The 21,702-nt window shown below is 39.2% G+C and overlaps 2 protein-coding genes and 1 long non-coding RNA gene across 3 annotated transcripts in view; 1 reads left to right on the top strand and 2 right to left on the bottom strand.

Moving 5' to 3' along the window:
- The window catches only part of LPIN2 (lipin 2), a 45,104-nt gene extending 40,096 nt beyond the window's left edge, over positions 1 to 5,008 (bottom strand). The window contains exon 1 of the mRNA XM_071554742.1: positions 4,835 to 5,008. The gene's annotated coding sequence lies outside the window, so the exon portion shown is untranslated. The remainder of the gene's footprint in view (positions 1 to 4,834) is intronic.
- Positions 5,009 to 5,143: 135 nt separating this feature from the next.
- On the top strand, positions 5,144 to 14,751 carry LOC139671612 (uncharacterized). The gene is made up of 3 exons (XR_011697757.1): positions 5,144 to 5,396; positions 10,626 to 10,688; positions 11,934 to 14,751. It is a non-coding gene; the product is annotated as an uncharacterized lncRNA (long non-coding RNA).
- The window catches only part of MYOM1 (myomesin 1), a 75,617-nt gene continuing 64,289 nt past the window's right edge, over positions 10,375 to 21,702 (bottom strand). Inside the window, exons 37-39 of the mRNA XM_071554743.1 lie at positions 17,348 to 17,563; positions 14,367 to 14,487; positions 10,375 to 13,181 (exon numbers count right to left, since the gene is read on the bottom strand). Of these exons, the coding sequence (XP_071410844.1) occupies positions 12,955 to 13,181; positions 14,367 to 14,487; positions 17,348 to 17,563 (564 nt within the window). The 3' untranslated portion in view covers positions 10,375 to 12,954. The remainder of the gene's footprint in view (positions 13,182 to 14,366; positions 14,488 to 17,347; positions 17,564 to 21,702) is intronic.

Raw genomic sequence — 21,702 nt, forward strand, 5'->3', positions numbered from 1 at the left:
AGAATAAGAATCAGTAATTTTTTATTGTTAAAATTATCAGTTAAATCAAAATCTTAGGTTACATGGACACAAAATGTTCTTATGCACATGAAGACCTTGACATCTTTCAAGATACTGAAAAAAGTAGCTGGCTAATCCAAGAGTGCAGCACTCTGGAAACTATACGGGCATATCCCACACCAGCACCTGCCACACTGGAATGGATGTATTTCCAGCAACACAAGACTCTTCTACGGCCACATCACCCTCGGTTGAACTTATTTCCAGACACATAACACAGAAACGAATGTTTCTGAACAGAAATTCCATCAATCTCATTTTTGCATGAGATGAGAGAAAGCAGATGAAGCTTTTCCTGTATGTTTCTAGAAGGCACTAAATATTTCCCTGAAGAGCAATCCCTTATCGATTTCCTTGATTTAATTAGGTTCCTTTCCAGGCCCTGATCTGCCTCAGGTGTGTTTATATTTTCTTGCAACCTTCTAGGATTTAGAAATTGAAGCCAAAGAACACAGCCATGCATGCCCTCATGAAATATATCCCAATCTATTAGTGGTGAATAATTTGGTTACACTTGGAATGGATAGATGAATATTAAGATTTGGGATTAGCACATATCTTCAGATTGACCAGAAATAACAGAAATAATACTTATTCTGAGAAACACATATATGGAATATTCAAAAGGTTCTAAATATAGTATATATAAAAAAGACACCTTTTTTTTCCTTCAAGATTCTCCATAAACATCCCTAAATTTAATTTGTATATAAGACTGGGCTGTATTATTAATAAACTGGGTCAAAATCCTAGTCTTACAGAATTCCCATGCAAAAGTATTTATGGGAGATGTCAGGAATAGGAAAATTAGATACAGCTGAGCAAAGTGGCAAAGTGGTAACCCTAACCCTTTCACCAAACCCAACACACCTGCATTATGTAGTTGCAATGATCACAGAGGTCACACCTGTCTGAAGGATCTGTTCACACCGAGCACTCAGCAGTGTGTCTATACAGGACACAAACCTGTAAAGTGGCGTCACAGATCTCCTGTTTGTCTTTACAGGCACACTTTTTCATTTGGGGAATGAATGCCTTAAAGCTACCACTAAGTAATTTTTTTCTTTAAATTGTTGTATTTCAGTTCACATCACAAATTAAATTTTACTGTTTGCCAAGTGAGAGTAAATTACTTCCATTTCTAATGGAATCTCAGCTACAATTCCTTATTGGAAGCACTTATTTGAAAGAATTTTGCAAAGAATCCTTTACACATTTCCTTTAAAAGGCCTTTCATAACCATCAATTCAGAAGAAGTGCATTTCCTGAAGAGACAGTCTAAAATAAGACACCATCTAAGACCAGCTTAGCATGTGCTGGCTTCAGCCACACAGACCATCACAAAAATGTCTCCTGGTACAATGGAGACTTTTCTATTATTACTTCATATATTTACATTTCTAGTATTGAATTTAAACACTTTGGACAAAGAAATGGGCCAGCACCCTGGCTAAAAATCTTCCACATTCATTCAGTGCATACAGAAGCAATGAGGAAGTGTCCCTTAGTTTTGGGAAAATGAGTCACTTGGGACAACTTCTGGCGGCTAATGTCAAATTACATTAGTACAAAGTTGAAATAAACCAATAAAAAGGAAATATTTAACGAGGAAGGGGAAGCTAGCAGCCTTTACTTCAAAAGTGCCTTGAAATATAAATACAAGATAAAAAGATAAAAATTCAACAGTGTGCTTAAGCTCCGCCCTTCAGCACAAAGACAACCTGGCTTGACTTAGCTTGACAGTTTCACATTAAATCACTGGGCCTGCCTGAACTGCAATGCAAGCCCTAATGCAACAAGCAAAATGAAAGTGCACCTAGGCAGGACTAATTTTTAAGGGAAACATTTTTGCAAGAGCAGCAACAGTTTTACTATGCTTTAATTGATAATTTCAAGTACAATTAAAAAATCCCCTTCTGTATTCCAGAGATGACATCTTTGTGTTACTGTAGAACCTTAAACCATAACTTCCAGGAGAGGAAAGGTTCATAGAGAAAGTATTCCTCATCAGCACTGCCAGATACAAAAATCCTTGGGATACAGAATGTTACTATGCTGTGTTCTCAGGATGTGCCCAGTAAGGGATGAAGACACCTAATACAAACACTTCAGATGGGAATTTGATTACAAACGTATCACCCACTGTTTTCTATAAGCCTGAAAGCTTTTTCACTGTGAATATCTGTGACATACAGCACTGGAGCTCACACCACGAGGTGTCCTTTCATCTCTTTTCAGACAGTTACATAGAACACACTGGTAATTCATGATATAAACAGTGATTAAAAGCTAGCTTTGGCTTACATATGAAGTATTTTACAAAAAACACCATCACAACACCACTTTATTTTTCAGAAACTGTAACTTAAGCACAGAGATTCTATGATCATACACAAACTGTAAGAAACTTGCGTTTTCCTGCATGCTGTGATCCTGCACTTAACATGCAAGATGGGAAAAACAAAAAATTGTGATCAAGGGTATTAACAGGTCAGCATCTCTCAGGAAGAGAGAAACAAACGCAGCCAACTTAACCTCCAGCTTTGACAGAGGTTCCTAGTGTGGCTTTAAAAAAAATTCTTTCAGCTTTATCTGCTCCAGATTCCAAGTTGTCTGGGGCAGAGACCAAGTCATAAAGCACGTAATCCAAAAATGGGCTGCTCGGGGCCTTGAGAGACATAAGGAGGCATCAAGTGTAGTAAGTGCAGTTCAGACTTCCCCATAATTGATGAAGACTTTACAGTAGTGGAAGGAAATGCTGGAAATAGTGGGGAAAGTCAAGTTCTCTGCACTGTGAAACTGAAACATTTCATGTGGATGGATGTCTTTCAAGTAAACAATAACAAAAAAATACATTTCATTTTGCAACAAACCAAAACACTAATTACCAAGAATAAGACAAAGTACAAACACCATCTCTTTTTTTTACAGGCCACTAAAAAACTCAAACATTTTGGTATGTTTGACTGAAAAGCTAAGCCACAAGCTTAAAAATCAAGATTGTAACTGCTGATGACAGCCATTCAGCACTATCTAGTTACTTCTACTGCAGTTAAGAATAATACCAGATAATACAGGATTTCAGTCAAAGTTCTTGACATCCTGAGTTCATTTAGAAAACTTTTTAACTTTCGCCTATCAATTTAATGTTCTGTTATATAATAGTAATAAGTTTTTATTGAGCACCTTGCATATTATTCCTTTACACCACTCAAGCAAAGAGATCTTCCTTGATTTTTGTAAGAGATGGCAAACTCTTTACATTCCTGTATGTTTCTGGGATGCAAGGGAACTTATGGCCGGGGCTCAGAGAGACGGCACAACCACTGGCCCTGGCAGGAGCTGCCAAGTGTGCACACAAGAACTGACTATAGGGATCTACGGAAGACTGACATGCCCACACTGTTATAACACAAAGTAAAGGCATTTTGAGACTTCGGACTTTTCATTACAACTAATGAATACCTGTACATTCTTAAAATGTATGCAATGCTATAAAGGTTTTTTGTATTTTGAAACATTAAGTGGTCAGTATGCGAAATTGTGCTGGGAGACGCTATTAAAAAGTATGAAAACCCCAAAACAACCAATTAAAGAACACAAACCACCAACCAAGCAAACCAAAAACCCAGATCAAAATAAAAACAACAACAAAAAAACCCCAAGGAGTTGAACTTCAATGTTTTTTATGGGTCCCTGAACTAAGGATATTCTCTGATTCTACAGACTAGCTTCTGTAGGACTGTCTATCATCTTCTCTGACAGTATCCGGAATAATACCATATACCATTATAGGATGTGGCTGTCAAGTTCCTTCTCGTAACAACAATGGAATTTTGGTTGGGGGATGGGGAGTAACCACATGACGAGCACATACAAAGTGCACAATACAGGTATATTTATGACATCATTTTGCTGGATGAAAACGCAAAGGTTGAAACCGCATCCTGCCTTGCTCTGTTAAAAATCACTGATGGCTGCTACACAAACTCGGAAACCCCTTAAGAAGAAGAAAAACGCAGTTCACGCACATTAAACCAGACGTACACTTGCCAAAATCCCGAATACATACACACACAAACAAACAAAATACAGGCAGTTTAGTTCCACTTCAGACTGCACAGACCAGCGGGGACAAACATGACAAGCGGGGGCGGAGCGCCCTGCGGGACCGCGAGTTCACAGCCCGAGCTCAGGAAATCAGAACTAATAAACGCATCCCCCCGCGGAGGGGAAGGCGCTAGGTCGGCAAGGCAAGGCACGGCACGGCACACAGCCCGGTTTGCCGGAGCGGCACCGCCAGGCAGTGCCGGGCACACCGACGTTCCCGGCCGCTCCCGGCGCTCCCTCCCGTGCCACAGCGCGGCGGCAGCGCCGGGCGTCGCCCCGCGGGCGCCAGCGGGGCAGCAGCCTCCGCCCCCGGTCTGCCCAGCAGCACCCCGGGCAGCCAGGGCACGGGAGGGGATGTTCCGCTTCCCTCCGCCAGCCTGGGCTGCGGGCAGCGGCGGGGAGGGAGCGCAGGCACCGCGGTCCGGCCGGCCCCGCTTCCCAGCGACAATTCCCGGGAGGTTCTCATCATTCCCTGCCCGGAGACCTCTGCGGCGAGCGAGCCCGGGCCGGGACCCGGGGCAGGCCCCACGCCGATCTCCCTGCGTCCCTCCCTGTGCTCCCGGCAGCCGCCCGGGCTCGCCCGGCGCTGCCGCTTCTCCCCCGCACACGGGCAGGGACACCCCGCCCCGATCCGACCCGGCGGCAGCGGCCCCTTCCCGCTTACCTCGAGCGAGGCCCGGCGGGGGCCGGCGCCACTCGAGGCAGGACGGACGCACGGATGACTGTTTGGATGGATGGACAGATGGATGGATGTATGCAGGGAGGCGGGAGAGCCGCGCTCGGCCGGGCGCGAACTGCGCCAGGCGGCGGCCGTTGGTGCAGCGCGCGCACGCCCGCGCGCGCTCCCGCTAGCGGCGGGATGCGGGGGCGCGCCTCGCCCCGGGCGCCACGTGACCTTGGAGCGAGGCGGGCAAGGGGAGGAGGGAGGCGCGTGCACCGGTGCGCGTGCGCGCGGCGGGATGCGGGAGCAGGAGCGGGAGCGGCGACGGGAAGCACAAGAGCGGCATCCCTGGACTCGTCCGGCCCCCGCGGGCGGCAGCGGCCAAGCCGCGGTCTGAGCCGGGGCGCGGGATTAACACCTCGGGACGGGAGGCTGGGAAAGAAATGCAGCCCTCGCGGTGTTTGCCGCTTTGTACGTCTGTCACTGCGTCCTTCTGAAAGATGCTGGTCTCCGGACAGAAGGATGGAGAATACTTTCTTTTTTCAGATATATATATATAAAATAAGTAAGTAAGTAAATATGAGAAAATAAGTCTCAACTTCGTAAGTTTTTCATTAAAATTTATTATATGATAAAAGCAATTTCAGCATGCTGGGTACGATGGACGCAAGCATTGCTTGTCATCGCACCCCGAACACAGTGTAATTCTAACATATAGTTAGTCTCTACATACATATTCATTTGACTCAGCATAAACATTTTAAGTACATTGTTAAGCAGTTTAATATATACTACTATAGCTAAGTCACTCTTACAACCCTAGTGATAACCCCAGCATAAATTCTGTTCCCCTTAGATATGGGAAAGTTTTAACTCTTCGACCTTCTTGCTACAATTCATGTGGTCCTTGACAAAGTTATAGGAGATAAAGTGATTTAACACTATCCTGTTTATCTTTCCGTGTGGGTGTAAGTTGGATTTTTTGTTTAATTGGCTGGCCATATATTTTTTCTCATGTCACTATTGGAGCCCCAATAACCCATTCGTTCTTACTGACACGAAGCACATTCATACTTCTCACATATATATAATCCCATAGTCTCCCCGTACCTGTATAGCACAGTCTCAAACTGTGCCTTAGTCTCAAATTGCTCCAGGGGAGGTTTAGGCTGACCATTAGAAGCGATTTCCGCACACAAAGGCACTGAATGGGCTGCCCAGGCGGGTGATGGAGTCACCATCCCTGGAGATGTGAAGGACACAGACGACGTGTCAGCCAGTACTGTGGAATAGTTGCCGTGGTGTTCAGTAATGGGTTGGACTTGGATCTCAGAGGTCTTTTCCAAACTAATTGAATCTGCGATTGTATATATTTTTTTATTTAGTAATGAAACTGTAGAATTGCAAAATTAGAACACGTCCAGCAGGCCATGAATGCATTTCAGGTCAGCATCTTCATTTGCCCATTGCTTTTGTGATTCACTGCTGCTTGCTGAGGTTGGCTTGGTTGTGTGTTATTATTTACCTGAGTCATGCTACTGCCCAGAGGCCCCAGGTGATACTGAGACATAATATGCACTAAAACAGGGTAATATTCTAGCCCCAAACAACTCAAAGTATAAAAATGGGAAAAGGAGAAGTAGCATAATTAAAAACACAATTTGAGTTTCGCAAAAGTGAATGAAGCGTTTTATCACTACCTGGGTTACTTCATTATTTTACTAAGCTTTTATTTGTCTACCGACTGCTTTTTCATCCACCAATCTGTTGACAAGAGTTTTGTTAAAAGCTGGCTTTGCCCCACTTGGCGTTAGGGCCATTTTAGGCTCTCACATAGGTTTTATGTAGTGGACACATGGTAAAAAATCAGACTGCTCAACAGAGTATTCAGTGCAGCTGACAAAAAGACATGCTAGCAGACAAAGTAATATATAGACAAAATTTATTGTGATAGTGCATCTATCTCTTAAAAGATCCATGGCAATCTTTTTTTTTACCAGTCCTACAAAGAAATAAGATCTGTTTATTCATCTGTACCTCCTGGGACAAGCTGCCTAAAAGATTATAGCCACTGAGTTTGCTTATTTGCAGATAATATATTTAAATCCCTTTGAGCATGGAACTAAAACATATCTATCCCTGAATAACATGCAGACTGGATTTTTGAAGAAGGCAGTTCATGGAAGAAGACACAAGCAGAGAATTACATGGATAGGGTAACTATATTATACATAGGTGAAAAGGAAGGTCAGATTTCACACCTCCCCATTTTGATGCTGTTATCTTCATGTCAGAAATTCAGAGTCAGTCTTGGAACACTTTCCAGGACTCAGGATACATGGAAGCAACAAAGACTAATGGAACAATTTTCCACTCTTCAGTGCAACCATTTTTCAGCTGTAGCAGTTTTCTGAAGAGGCCTCCTGTTTGAATATGACATTGCAATAATAATTACCTCGTCTCATTAGCATAACATCTGTCGCAAACACGCACTCTGTGCTACAGATCACTTCCCTGCTTTGCAGAGTTCCTTATTTGGCATTTTAGTTGCTTATTTGTGAGGGTAACCCCATCAGCAATTGCTCAAACAGAATATTTTCATTTGTGTTTCCACGATCTTATGTTTGCTGGTCATAACAGAAAGTGATGGTAATTTTTTTTGGTTGAGAGGATTCTGCTTTTCAACACCAAACAGCCCTATTTGTAGGAGAATAAGAGGTAGGGGCTGAATCTATCATATGTCCTCAAATATCAACCTTAAGCTAGATCCTGTTATAAAAATAAACCAGAAAAATCTTTACTTGAAAAGGGGTAACAAATAGGTAAGTCATATTTTACTATTTCAAATGTGGAATAGGTGCTCTGATTAAAGAGCATTTATTTGAAAACACAATGTTTTCCCTCTTGGTAACATTTACCATTCCAAAATTGTCGTCTCCAGATAAGACTACAGAAGTATGCATCCCTCAGTATTCTCCTTTTGTATTCTTCACTCTTTTGGACTTACACATAGAAGATTACAATCGAGTTGTAAAATTACCTGCATTTTCTACAGCTCTATCTATCAAATGAGGTTTTTTTCCCTTCAAAATGTGTGGAGTTACACACCACAGTGGTGTAGATAGTATCGCTCTACAACTATGCACAATTTGTGGCCCTTGAACTGTAACTCACTGGTGGTTAAATCAGGGCCTTCAGGCCACAGGTAACCTGCTATCTCATTTACGTTCCTTTTGCCTTTTCACCACAAATGTCACTATTGCTTTCCCCATCAGGGCCAGGGAAGAGTGTGATGAGAGCAACTGCTTACTGGTTTGGTGTTCTTTGTGAAGAGGAAGCAATTTGAAAGTGTGTTATGTAAATCAGTGGCTCTCTGGTTCTCCAGCTGCAAGATCATGTCTAGCAGCAGTAGTGTGTGGAAGAGGTAGCCCACCGTGGGCTAGGCAAGAAATGATGAAAGATCTCCAGCACAGTGCCAGGGGTAAATCACAGGTCTGGGAAGATAGAAGGTGCTAGGCATGGCTTTGGTGAAGTCTCAGAAAATTTGTGGTTCTGCAGATAGTAGAGAGCTGTAAGTATAGAGATGTAGCACCAGTCCCCAGCTTGCATTGGTGTGCTCAACACCTTGCCAACATTTGTAGATGAAAGAAAAAATTGTCTTTTGCTTAATTGTTACAGCAATTAAAAAACTGAAGGTCTTTGACCACATAAGGAAAAAAAAAAAGAGCTGTTGCATGTTTATTCACATACAACACCCAGAAACACTGTCTAGAGCAGTCATTTATTCCATACCCACCAGACAGGATATCCGTTTTTTTTTCTTTAATGTTGTTTAGACTGTTATATCTTATTCTGTAAACCTGTGAGACTCCTTATCTCTGCATCTTAGTCACAGCTAACACATATCCCTCAAGAATGTTTTCAGTAACTTCTCTGAGATCAGAATGACATTATGACAGAATATTACAATATAGTTTAGTTTAGTTTACCTTTTTAATTCCATTTAACAGTCAAAAAATGAGTGAACTTAATAGCAAGGATTCAGGGCTGAAAGGAACTCTACCCTGAGCCACCAATATATTTAAGCACACCAGTAGTCCCACAAGTTGATGCACTTGTGTGTAGATTTAGCATATTTAGTTAAGCCAGCACTCTCAGATCAAGTGTGCTGTGAGCAGTGTTTCTCCATTCTTTGTCAGTCATTAGCAGGTGTCTCACAAACCATTTTCTGGTAATAGTATATGATAGAATTTCAGGCCTCCTGTTAAGAAGTTCCTCATCCTTGCCAAAATCACAGCCTAATTATGTAGGAAGTTTTATTCTGCTTCTGTTAGTATGTGTGGTGAAATGGTAAATGGAAATGACCGTATCAAATCGGTTGCATGGTAGAAGATGCAGGATGGGGGAAAAGAGAAGGAAAGGTGTTTCATTTGCAAACTAGCAGATGATTACACGAAAGACCTCTCACATAATGAAGTGGGAAATGAGGCAAGGGGAGAAGTCAGCGGAAGACTGCAAACCAAATCTGGTGCCTTCCTCTCCATTGGTCTCAGCCCCTCACTGTACCTTCAGCTCTAGAAAGCCTTTGTGAAACAGAGCAGTTTTATCTAACACTTTTCTCTTTACAGCTTTTGTTGCTCTTTTCCCTCTCCAACATTTTGCTTCAATTATTGAAACTTCCGGTCCTTTTTGCAAGACAAAAAAACCAACCAAAAAAACCCAACAAAAACATGTGTAGAAAGATTTGTTGCAGGCATCTATCTGGTCAGTGTAAGTACAGATTAAATGGAACATCATTCATGCATGCACCTTATAGTTGTCATTCAATATAAAGAGCAGAAGTCCACCCTGTGCTAGTTTAAGGATAATCTCACTTTACAATTAGGTGCTTCAAAGATTATGGCTTAATGTATTACCAAATTATGGTTGTCAGTCTCAGATCATAGACAGACCTCCCTCAATAATTGTCTAACAAATCCAGAAGTAATTCTCAGAAGAACTCGAGGACAGCTGGAATCACAGTTTTGTCATTACAGTGGAAGGCAAAGCCTATTTTTTAGTCTTCTTTCATCTTCAAAAATCACCCTTTGTGCTTTTGGAAGGTGATTAGGTAATACAGCTTATTGCAACACTTTCCCATACTGTTAAATACAGTTGTTAATACACAAGAACATGAATCTCTAAATTTGAATATAAAGAGTAATGTGTGCTGAAATGAAACATGTAGGTGAGAAATAAGATAACCAGAAGTGGCACTTCAGGTAAACATTGCAACCAGTGCCTGAGTTTAAAAGTAGTTGAGTGATTCTGTGCATTTGATAGCAGATTCTATTGCTACAGAAATAATTTGCATTCTATTGTTATGTACAGAGATTAAAACGATTTTTCATACTTATAATGGAGAATAGAATACAAATCATACATTTAAAATGCAAGGAAGAAATTATTCAACCATGGTAACATAATAAGCTTTAGTATATTCAACAATTATTTTAATATTAATTTTGAACATTTCCTTATACATTTGTGAACAACTACAGCTTAAATGATCAAATGAAAAGGGGGTATGTGTTAATCTTTGATATGTTATTACAATGCATAACAACACCATGCTTCTGGATAGCAAATAGATTCCCATAGAACAATACCAATGTGACTTCATTTCCAGCTTTCTGAGGAAACATCTAAACTTAACAAAAAACCCCCAAACTATAGTGCATTTTATTTTAAATTGTTAAAAGTATTTCCAGAAGTTTTAATTGAAATATCAGGAAAATGGTGATTTTTCTTTCAGCAAAAAGCTACGACCTGATTCTGCTACAATGACACAGAAGAGAGATCTGCCATCAGTTTCATGGTGAGTAAAATAGGCTTTGTAATCTGAGGTTTGGGACATTTTTAGAACATTCTTCTGAGATCTAGCTTGATTTCTATTAAAACTAATGAAAAGACCCCTGTGGCATTTTGCAGGAATTGGATCAGGCTCTCAGTGGTACAGCCTGTTCTATATATAACTTAGACACTGCCGTAGGTGCTTGTGGGAGACAGGCTCCCAATGCAAAGGAGCTGTAAGAGGTGATGGATTTTTAGAGACATAAGGCAAGTTGAAATAATGGCCATGGCAAAAGAGAGTTGTGTGAAACAACCTGCAGCTTTGTACTGCTTTTGAAAGGCTAGACGCTGTTAACTCTGGCAGAGTGATGGAATTGCACATCCATAGATATTTATAATTTTCTATAACAGTGGCATGAGAAGTCATGTATTTGAGTTCTCATTTTAAAAGTCATCTACCATGGAAATGCTCCTTACTGCATTTCTCTGTGGGACCCATGTTTATGTCATTCACTGCTGTTCTATAATACATAGATGGGTAGAACAAGATGTGATGTAGAACTGAATCAAGCTCTGTGTGTCAAACAGTACCTAAATCTAGTAGGATGATTTTAGTTGTAGTTTAGTCTGTATTTAGGTCTCTCCCACCACTATTTTGTGTAGCAGTCGGTATTTTGATTTTTTTCTCTGTTGCATTGTACATCCCTCTGTCGCTCACTATGGAGCATTGAAGTTATTTAAATCTTCAACATTTTTTTCAAAGAAGTTATTACTCTACTGGCCTATATATACATGTTCTATCCAGTATTTCATCCAGCATGAATATTTCTGTTGGTTTTAAAAAGAGTTGAATAGAATCCTGTTGGAATTCTACCAGAAGAAAATGGATTTCTTTCCATCAGAAATACCAGTTTCTTGACTTTTATGCATTTACATGCTACTGAGATTCTTTGCTTTATTATGCTAACAGTTGGATTAGGATGAATTAGACACTGTTATTTCTCATGTTTTCAGTATTTCTGCATTTTTCATAGATTCAACACCTAAAAATACCAGTGAAATGCAGTAATCTTTCATCAATAATCCATCTGGAAAAAGACAACACAATATGATTGAACCTGCTAAGAGCTGAAATCAGTAAAAACATTTTCCTACTAATTAAAATATATTATTTTCATTTCTTATGTTTAATAATTTCTGGTCACTTTAAAGTTGAACTCAGTTTGCATAGTAACAAAATAACCTTTATTTTTATTGGTTTGCTTTTCAGCTTGAACTCTGCTTCTTCCATGGTATCTAAGCATCTCCAAATGAGTCATATTTTCCTACATCCTCAATACATAAAAGTGTGAATGCACACAGTAACAAATGTGAACGAGCACAGCCGAGATTCTTGGCTTGTATTTATTTCTTACTTACATGGACCATGAAGCTACACTCTCTTATAAGAAACCAGTGGGTCTGATGCTAGTGAGTGGAAGAAGGGGAAGGGTTGGGCTGAGTCACTAAGGGACAGTGGGTTTAGGAAAAAATTGAGTGCTGTAGCAAGAAGCATGGAGGGAAATGAGCATGTGGGGTTGCTCATTGGTTATGGTTAATGCCATATCCACGGTAACTCACCAAGGCCATGAGGGAATTAATGGAGAGGACTGAAAAGCAGTCATGTGAGTCTTGGTGATAAGAAATGGCCAGATGTCATCCTGATCCACCTCATGAAATAGGTTTGCGTGAAAGAAACTTGGATCAAAAGGAAACCTACTTATGTCCCCCATGCATCCATAGGAGATGGTTCTGTTTCCAGAGATCTTCCACTGTGGCCAAGCTGGTCATGGTGAAAAGTAGAGCCCACATGGCATTATGAGGATTGTATGTATTGTTTCCTTGAAAACAAAGATAGTGTCTGCCTCATGCTGTGACAGCCTAGAAATACTGATTAACACATCCACATAACTGATACCAACATTCTTTTACAGAGTAGTAAATCTGTCATTTCTGGACAGGATTCGTTCTAATGAACTTTGCTTATCATGGATGGTTTTTAGTAATTAAAATCACATTGTCAGTACATAGATCATTATTCAGGTACTTAGAAATTCTTGCAGTGTAGTTATCTTGTACTTAGACATAAGTGCCCATCTACTATGCATTACAGCTAGGAAGTATTACAAGTGTTATAAAAAAGCCTACTAACAAACTTTTGTGTTAAAATATTACGGCTAGTATACCACGCGTGAAATCTCAGCTTGAATTTATTATCCAGTTCATGAGAAGGTCACATTCTTCATTCAAGTTCAGTGGGGTTTACCCAAGGCTGCTTTTTCCACTGGTTTCTTTCCCTTCCTATCCAAGATTTCCATGGACTGAGGAACCATTTCTGCTACTCCTGCCTTTCCATCAGTCTTCTTTGCTGCTCCCTGGTTGCTTTGTGTATCCTTTTCTGTTTTCACAGGAGGGATTTCATTTGGATCAGGTGTCTCTTCTGTAGCAATAATTTCTTCTACATGTGGCTTAATAAAATCTGATTTAGAAGAAGTAATGAAATTTCCCTTATATTTACTGTGCTCAGCAACATTTCCTGCACATCGGTTATGACCTTACCATGTTATTTTCCTCTTCCCATACCCATATAAGGAGATTCAAAATCACAAATAGCATTACTGCTTTATATGGCACCAAAAGCAAGCTCAAGTCTTTGTGGTCTTTAATTAAAATGTTTATGAGGTAGATCCTGCAAAACATTTACAGATGTAAATAATTGTTTCCCATTTAAGTCACCTAATTTACAGGACTGCTCAGAAATGTCTACCCATACCAGTTAGGCGAGAGGAAAGAAATGCAGTAAAATACTTGTTTCTTGCCTTAGGAGCAAAGGGGAGTGCATAAGAGTATAAAATGGTCTGACAGCAATGATATAACATGTATACAACCTGTATACAAAGGAAAAGCACTTAGGCAAAAATATGTAAAACATGTCCTGATAATTTTGGAATTTAAGGCTTATTTGGAAGTAAAATGTTCTATGTGAGTTGTTATTGTGAAGAATAAATCAATGTCCAAATAGCAATTATATAGTAAGAGTCTAAAAGAACAATAAAAATCTGTAATATGCAAGAATTCAAGAGAGCTTTTAATTTTCCAATATTTCTCTAAATTGGAGAAAAAATGTTTACTTATAATTCCAACTTTACAATTCAATATGGACATAAAGCTAAAAGAGAATAATTGATTAATCTCAAATAGTGGCTATACAATCATGGTTTTCTCAAACACTTAGGTATTTGGGGTCCCTTAATCAGCAAGACCTATTTGGCGGGGTGAAATGTCAAAGGTCCAGCCGCTGAAATGGGCCTCACTTTGGAAAATAACACTATCTGTGTATGTATACATGATTGCAAAATCTTCTGCATTCAGAAACCTAGAAGTATTTATTATGACTTAAAGAACTTTAATCATCCAGGTGAGTAAAGGTGAGAAGTCACAGTGGAAGTAGAAAAGGTGATTTAAAAATGTTGATTTAAATCTTTTTCACAGAGGTTTAACCTGGCAATTCATATTTTGCATCTGTTGTTGATTAAGAGCATATGTACTGTAAACTTGATGGATTAGGGCCTATCAAATATTGATTGGCACAGACTGTAAACTCCCTAATGTCTAACAATTTTTTCATTGGAATAGAAGACCACAAAGGTGAAAGCGCTCTTACCTTTCTTTTCCCCTTCCTTCCGTTTGCTTGTAATTGTTTTTTTCTTTTTAGATACAGTTTTATTGTTTTGATTGTGTTCTTGGACTGTGTCAATCTGCCCTGACACAGGCATCACAATCACCTGAAGCAAAGCAAGAGCAAAAAGTGCACAAGCGAGAAATGTGGATACATCACAAATTCAGTCTGAAACCACCATCACTGAATCCCTGACAGCAGCACATTTTGAAGCAGCTATTATCCTAACTTTCAGGAACACATATGTCTGCCAAAGCAAGAATCCAGCCTGGTGACCCACTTGTATTCCCTGGCAGTTCTGCCAAAAGGAGGGAGGCAAGAGGATAGATTTTTTAAAAAATAAAGTAATAGAAATAAGCTGCTGCCAAAATGCAATCATTGTTAAAAATACGCTAAGACTAAATAATAAACATCACTTATCAGTTATTGCAAAGAGCAAGTCATATTCTTGTTCTCATTCTGGAGGATTGATACTGGGGTTTTTTAAGGTATTTTTCCTGGGACAAAGATATTATAAGATATTATGCATATTATCCTTGAATTGGCTTCATGTCATACTAAGCAAAATTATCAAGTAATTTTAAATTTTTTTCATTTAATTTTTTCTGAGTTCTTTAAACTGAGAAAGCTTGCTGCATTCCAAGTTACAGATCTTTTCATGATTATATTTGGAAATCTAAAAATTAAGCTGTATTACTTTGTCTGATACTCAGCTGCTGTGACTAAATAGTCTGAACTTTTTTCTATAACAGATTATTAATGTAAATAATTACAAAGTAAGCCTTTAAATTGCAATAATGTCTTTAAGTTTGATATTTAAGTTTTAACTATTTTAGATTATAAGGCTGTGTGAACACATACACTGTTCATGTGAAATGCTGAAAACATATCTTTTCCTTTACATTATCCTTGCATAATTCCATGTTAAAAACCCCTGTGATATGAAATCTGTTCTGGAAGAAAAAAGATTTATACCAGATAAACTTGACATGTTCCTTGAAACTGGTGATACTATTAGTGCATAAAGTTATGCACATAGTAACATGTTTTGGTAGTTTCTAAGACTGATCTAAATCTGGATTTCTTTTAAAGATTAAGATCATAATCATTAACTCTTTATAGAAATCATTTTTAAAAAACCTAAAAATTGCAAAAATCAACATTGTCACCATTGATAACCATGTTGAATCAATTTTAAGCATTGCCTCATGCTTTCCCTTTGCCTTTAATGTTAGGTGACAGTAAACCTCAGATGGCAAGGGATTAAGTGAGCATTAACTGTACAACACTTAGTAGTGGTATTCTTGCAAAAATGCCAGTACTGCACCAAAATGAGTCCCTGGCAAGCAGCACTATGTCTGCAGTCACAGAAGCCAAAAATGACAAAAGTATGTGAAAGGTGCAAACAGATCATGCTTATACTGAAAATATATATGTTAGTTCTTTAGAGTTTGAGGTGAAGAATTGTGCTGTTGTGAGACTAGTAATGAAAAGATTTGTGACATGGGACATTGCTCTCCTAATTAGCAATTGGGCTAATAACTGCTTCTGATCCTATCCTAAATATATATAGTATCACATAAACATATATGTCCAGCAGGATCTATTGGTTTTCCTGAGCTAATAATAATTAGTGGCACTGTAAAAATAGTTGACATGGAGTTTTCAATCTATGTAAGTGTGTTCAAAGATCTGGACAAATGTGTTTTCTCTGAAACAGTTTTATCTAAAAAAAAGCAACAGACCAACCAACAAAAAAATCCCCCCAAAACCCAAGCAAAAAAAACCCACCACATTTTTTTCCTATGTTCCAGTGAAGATTCTTTTTGTAGCTTTAAAAGATCTTGACAAAAAATGTTATTTCTGAATCTCCAGTGTTAAATTTGGATGAAATGAACTGACATCTCAGTCTAATAAAATACTTACCGAACACCCTTAAATCACAACTCATGAGCAGGTCCATTGAAAAAGTATGAGACTACTCCTGTGCCAGAATTTGCAAAAATACCTTGTTGAGATGTGAAGTAGCGAAGGTCTGGACAGAAAGGTGTTAAGAGATGCCATTGTGGGTTTTGTCGTGAACAGCAAAGTGAAGATTAACAGGGATCTAAAGGGAAGCTGAAGGTAATTACAGTGGTGAAAGCATTAAGACACTAAGATACTGTGTACAACCACCAGAGCTGTGACTAGTAAAACAAGACACAGTGGAACAAGCTTGTGATGGAAGGAAGGAAGTGAATTGAGTTTATTTGAGAACATAGAGAAGAGTTGATACATTTTTACAGACACACACACACACACACATTAGTATCCTGGCCTCTTAAGCCTTATTTTCATTTATGTTACAGTACATTTACCCCATTTGGGTGGATTAAACAATATTTTGGTATGTAAATGACACCCACATTAAGGCCTCTAAATTAACACAGCAATACAAAGAGGCCTTAACATAGGCAAAAAACAGCTCTAATTTCTCCATAATCTAACACATTCCATCTATACTACTTTACCAAAGCTGGAACAAATCCTAAGTGCTGCTCAAAAACGCCTTGATCATTTTTGATCCTTCCATCTACCTCATCAGTTTCTTTCACTGAAACAATTCTTGGCCCTCTCCTTCCAGATGGTACAGGAAGAGGGACAAATGATGAACCTGTGTTTATGGCCAACATGCATTATACCCATCTTAGGATGCTACAATTAGTTTCCGTGGATTATCAGTTAGAAAATACTTGGGAAAGGCACTGTTTTCCCTGGCACAAATAACTGTACTAGAAGCAGAAGTGAAGTGAATGGAAAAATCTAAGGCTGCCTGCTAAAGCAGAAAGCCATTTATACACACAGATTATGTCAGCCTGTCATCAAACATCTCCCCCATACTTCTGTCTTCTAGTCTTAAATTCATGCTTTCATTTCTGTTTTTCTTGCTCAGACTCTCTCTCTTCCTCAGGTATGTACACACTTACAGTGACATCACTGGTCTCCGTGCCGTACTTGTTCTTCACCACAATGCTGTATTTCCCAGAGTCATGTGTGGATACAGTAGAAATGGAAAAGCTGACATTTTTTCCAGATTCAAACTTCAGGATGCAATTAGCATCTGATACAAATGATTTTTCATTCTTCAGCCATGAGACCTCTGGCGTGGGATCTCCCCAGACAGTGCAAGAAAGATTAAGTGCCTATAGAGAAAGTGAAAAGGAATTATGAGTCAGTAAATATTTGTGGTGTTTGATGCCTGACTCTCCAAATATTCCAACTCTCCATTTAGCTTCCCGCTTTTAGTAAATGGACACATACCATCATCGGCAATCAATAATTTATGTCATTCTTTTGTACCCATAAAGAAAAAGAAGGAACTTGGTTAATTCGAAAATGCCATTAAAAGCCTTCAATATTTTATGGACTTTCTCCTCTACTCTCATAATCATTAGCAGAGCTTTCTCCCTGCATACCGTTTAATATAAAATTAGATATTATCTGCATTTGTGTTTTAGACTTGAAATGAGAATTCAATGAACTGTCAGCTGGTTTTGTTCACATTAACCTCAGTATATCTTTATTCCATAAGTAAAGAAGGTGTGCCCATTTTTAAAATTAACTAAGAGCAAACTGTCCCTGGAATATTTTGTTTAATTTTAGATTCTTTTAAACTATGTCCTGACAGCTCTTCTAACAGACCGGAAGTGTTTTATGCACTCCTGTAAAACTATTTTTAACTGAAATCAATACAGGCTTTACTCATTCTTTGGTGTTCATATAAGTATTTCCCTTTGATGTTGGTAATGTTCCTGAATTGAGGCCCATCAGGCTGAAGGAAGTATCTTCACTGTCAGAAAATCACATTATTGGAGACATCACTGGCAGCTTTTTCTACCTTCAGTAGGCTAGTGAGTCTCTTGTGCACCCAATGTTCAGGCCTCTTCTTTTTCTTGTCAGTGGAGCAATTCATGTTTGGTAAATATTGATACATGTAAATTATCCCAGCCTCTGGTCATAGTGCCATAGGAATCTTCTAAAAACTGTTTGTGAAATGAATAATATGTAGAGACTCAAATGTGAAAAGAGTTCATATAGCATTGCAATGGCACATAGGCCTTTCTCTGTAGCTTTATATAGTAAAGTAAGTATTAGGAAAGAATGTAAGTATTAGTATATTGGTCTAAATTTAAAAAGCTGTTCAAAGGGAAATCTAACTTCTTCTTCATTGGAAATTGAAGAACATTTACTACAGAGGAAATGGTCTTCAGTGGTTCATTAGGAACAGACTAAGTGACATATAGGGAATAGACAAGCTTCCACTTAACTGGAATCAGGTTTCTCTTCTGTTTCATTTAAAGGCTCTTTATAAAAATGTGTCAAAAATAGAGACAACTGAAGAGCACTCACGTTGTTGTCCCTATAGGCTGTCAAGATAAAAATCCACAGTGAGAAATCTCTTTACCCAGCTACCTTCCCTTCAGCTCTCTGCTTCTTATCTGGTAGCGTGATGGTGGAGGATGGGACAGAAGAGAGATGCCCAGAAGGCTGTTGAAATGAGAAAAACTGATGCCTCTATAAAGATGTTTTGATATCTCTGAGAACAAAATAAAAATCAAATAAATCCCACATGCCTGCTCTAAGGACCAAAATGAGAACAAAAAGGAAGAGAAATTCTTTCCTCCATGAACAACACATAATTCTTGGTAAAGAGGGAAGGACAGATTCCAAGTGAGAGAGAGTTGTGGCATGGTAGGAATGGCCTCTGTCTGATTTCCTGCAGCACGTACAGCTGGTGACCACGTGGGGCTGTTGACTACTTTCTCTAGTAGCCCACTGGTGTGAATGGGGTTTTGATTGCTGTATCAATCCATCTTTTTGAAAAACAAGGTTTTACATTTCTCTCTCTTCCTTATCACTCTCGATACAAACATGTCCTCAGCCTTAGTCAGGCATTACATATGGGCCCCTTTGGGTGCTCAGTATTTCTTTATTGTCTTCTGATTCTTCTAGCAAGCAAGAGATCAGCACTGAGTGGCCCCAGCTGCCACTCCACCACAATGCTAATAAGCTGATGTCCATGTCCAGACAGCTCTATTAGTGGCATCATTTAAACCTGGGGTGTTCGAAGTGCTGTCAGTACTCCTTAAGTCAAAAAGATTCAAGCAGCAATGACTCTCTTCTTCTTCTAAATCATTCCTTAAAATAGCTACATTTTCCTTAACCTTGAATCACCAGCTCATGTTTGACATTGGTGCTCCTCTTGATGTTCCCAAGTCTTTTTATCTGTTTTCCAGTTGCTAATGTGCAGAGATGTATCTTATAATTCACTATGTAGATGATGAGATCTTTGGTTTTCTGGAAGGTAATTCCATAGTCAAGGAGAAGTGATTGTTCACTATGATGTCACCTATCTGTTTCAGATTTTCTGTTCTTTGGGCAATAGATTGTCTTTGCTCATGTGTATCTTTATTACCCACTGAAACACCTCATTATAATACTGTGTTCAATGTGAAATCCTTATCATGGTAAAAAAAGTGTGTCCTGTACTCCTGGACCTGGGACATTGAGGTGTGTGTACTTGGAGCAAGCAGCAGCTACAAGTCCAGTCCTTTTGTGCCCCTCACTATCTTTTCTGCCTTTGCAGATTGTCATGAGTGTAGTACAAGTGGCAGAGGGAAATGTGTCACTGCATTTCAATTATTGACATTCCTCTTGTGTAGTAGCACACACTCACATTCATGGATGGTTTGGTGAGAGAATTGAAGCAGCTCAGTCAGGGGAACCTGTTGCTTTCTTCCAGCTTATCTGTGAGGACACCTACCCCTGGCAGAAGGATGCTTCATGTTGCTTCTGTGTCTGAAAGTGCCTGTCAAAATCCTAAGCCTGTGCTTTTAAAAATAAAGTTCACTTACTCACTTCACTTACAGGCCTTCATTAAGACAGCCACTTAGGTTAATTTGGCTGGCTGGACACAAAACTTATGCTAGTATTCTCTGTCAGGTCAGCTTCCTCCCTAATGTGAACTGACACTTAGCCTTTTCCAATTATACCACACTGCTGAAGAGCATTTATGTCTGCCAGTGGAAGCCTCTTAGGCCATCTGGAATTCTATTTGATTAACACTAGGTAAACACTGGTCCATTTGTTCTCATCCATATCCTTCAGTTCACATGTAAAAAGCTAATAAATAGCATCACAGTCACAATGCTAAGCTTAAATTTGAGAAATGCATATGCTTGGAAGTTCAGTCTAGGGATACCAATCTGTTCATACAACTCTGTGGTTATGGCTGCACGAGAATTCACAACCAAAGCTTGCAATTGCCAGACCTCTGCTACCTCATTTGCTGTTTTTCAAAATGCTCGATGATGGTGCAATTTGCATGAATTACACAACGGAGAACTGCATTCCCCTTTCTCCAGCATATATGCAAACAATACACAGATGAGCCAGTGCCACCCAAACAAGCTCTGTTTTCCCTGATTACTCTGTCTCCTGCTCAAAAGGATCCTCTACTGAATCAAGAAGCATAAGGTCAAGGATATTTGTCTCGAGTTCTGGGAGTATTTCAGTCATTTATTCAAACATTACGAATGTCCTTGCTGTCAAGGACAATGTGTGTCTGGGTAAGATTTTGCAACTCATTTTTACAAACACTTTTTATAAACACTACACATTTTGCTTCAGTGAACTCATGTTCATATCAACTCTCTTTTGGCTGAATGCTTAAAACTGGTAACAACCATGCAAATTTAGTCCCTACCAAAGCATTATGAGAATCACATCTTCAAGCACAAGCACTGGTTAGCTGAGAGTCTGCTAATTTGTTCTGTTTCTTTGTGTCTTCTACTTACAGTTACAATGCTCACACAAATGCTTATTACTTCTACAGCATTTCCCAGACTGCTAAATCCTTTAAAGAAAGGTTTAATGAAACATAATTTCATTTTTTAATGCCAACATACTTATTTTTTCCAGAATTGCTGCAGTCTATTACTTGTTGGCTATGCTATATCTCACATTGTTAAGTGATTCAGAACAAGATTTTAGATTTTTGACACTTCTGCTGAACCTATAATAAAATAATTTCAACCCAGCTCACCTACTGCCAGATAAAGCCAGAAATATCAGAAAGCTGCCTTCCTGTAGTTGTCACATTACAGGTTTTCACTGGCATTTATGTGCCCTATTTCCATGTTCACACACACTGTGAAGAGAGACTGGCTCGTGGCAGAGCAGTGGGAAGTGAAGAGCAGGCACCTCTTGGTCTCAATACTATTAAGCAGCAACTTGTAGAAGCAGTGTGCTGGGAAAAGGTTGTGAGACTGAGAACTGATTT

The sequence above is a fragment of the Pithys albifrons genome, chromosome 4, assembly GCF_047495875.1.
Source record: "Pithys albifrons albifrons isolate INPA30051 chromosome 4, PitAlb_v1, whole genome shotgun sequence".
Classification (NCBI taxonomy): Eukaryota; Metazoa; Chordata; class Aves; order Passeriformes; family Thamnophilidae; genus Pithys; species Pithys albifrons.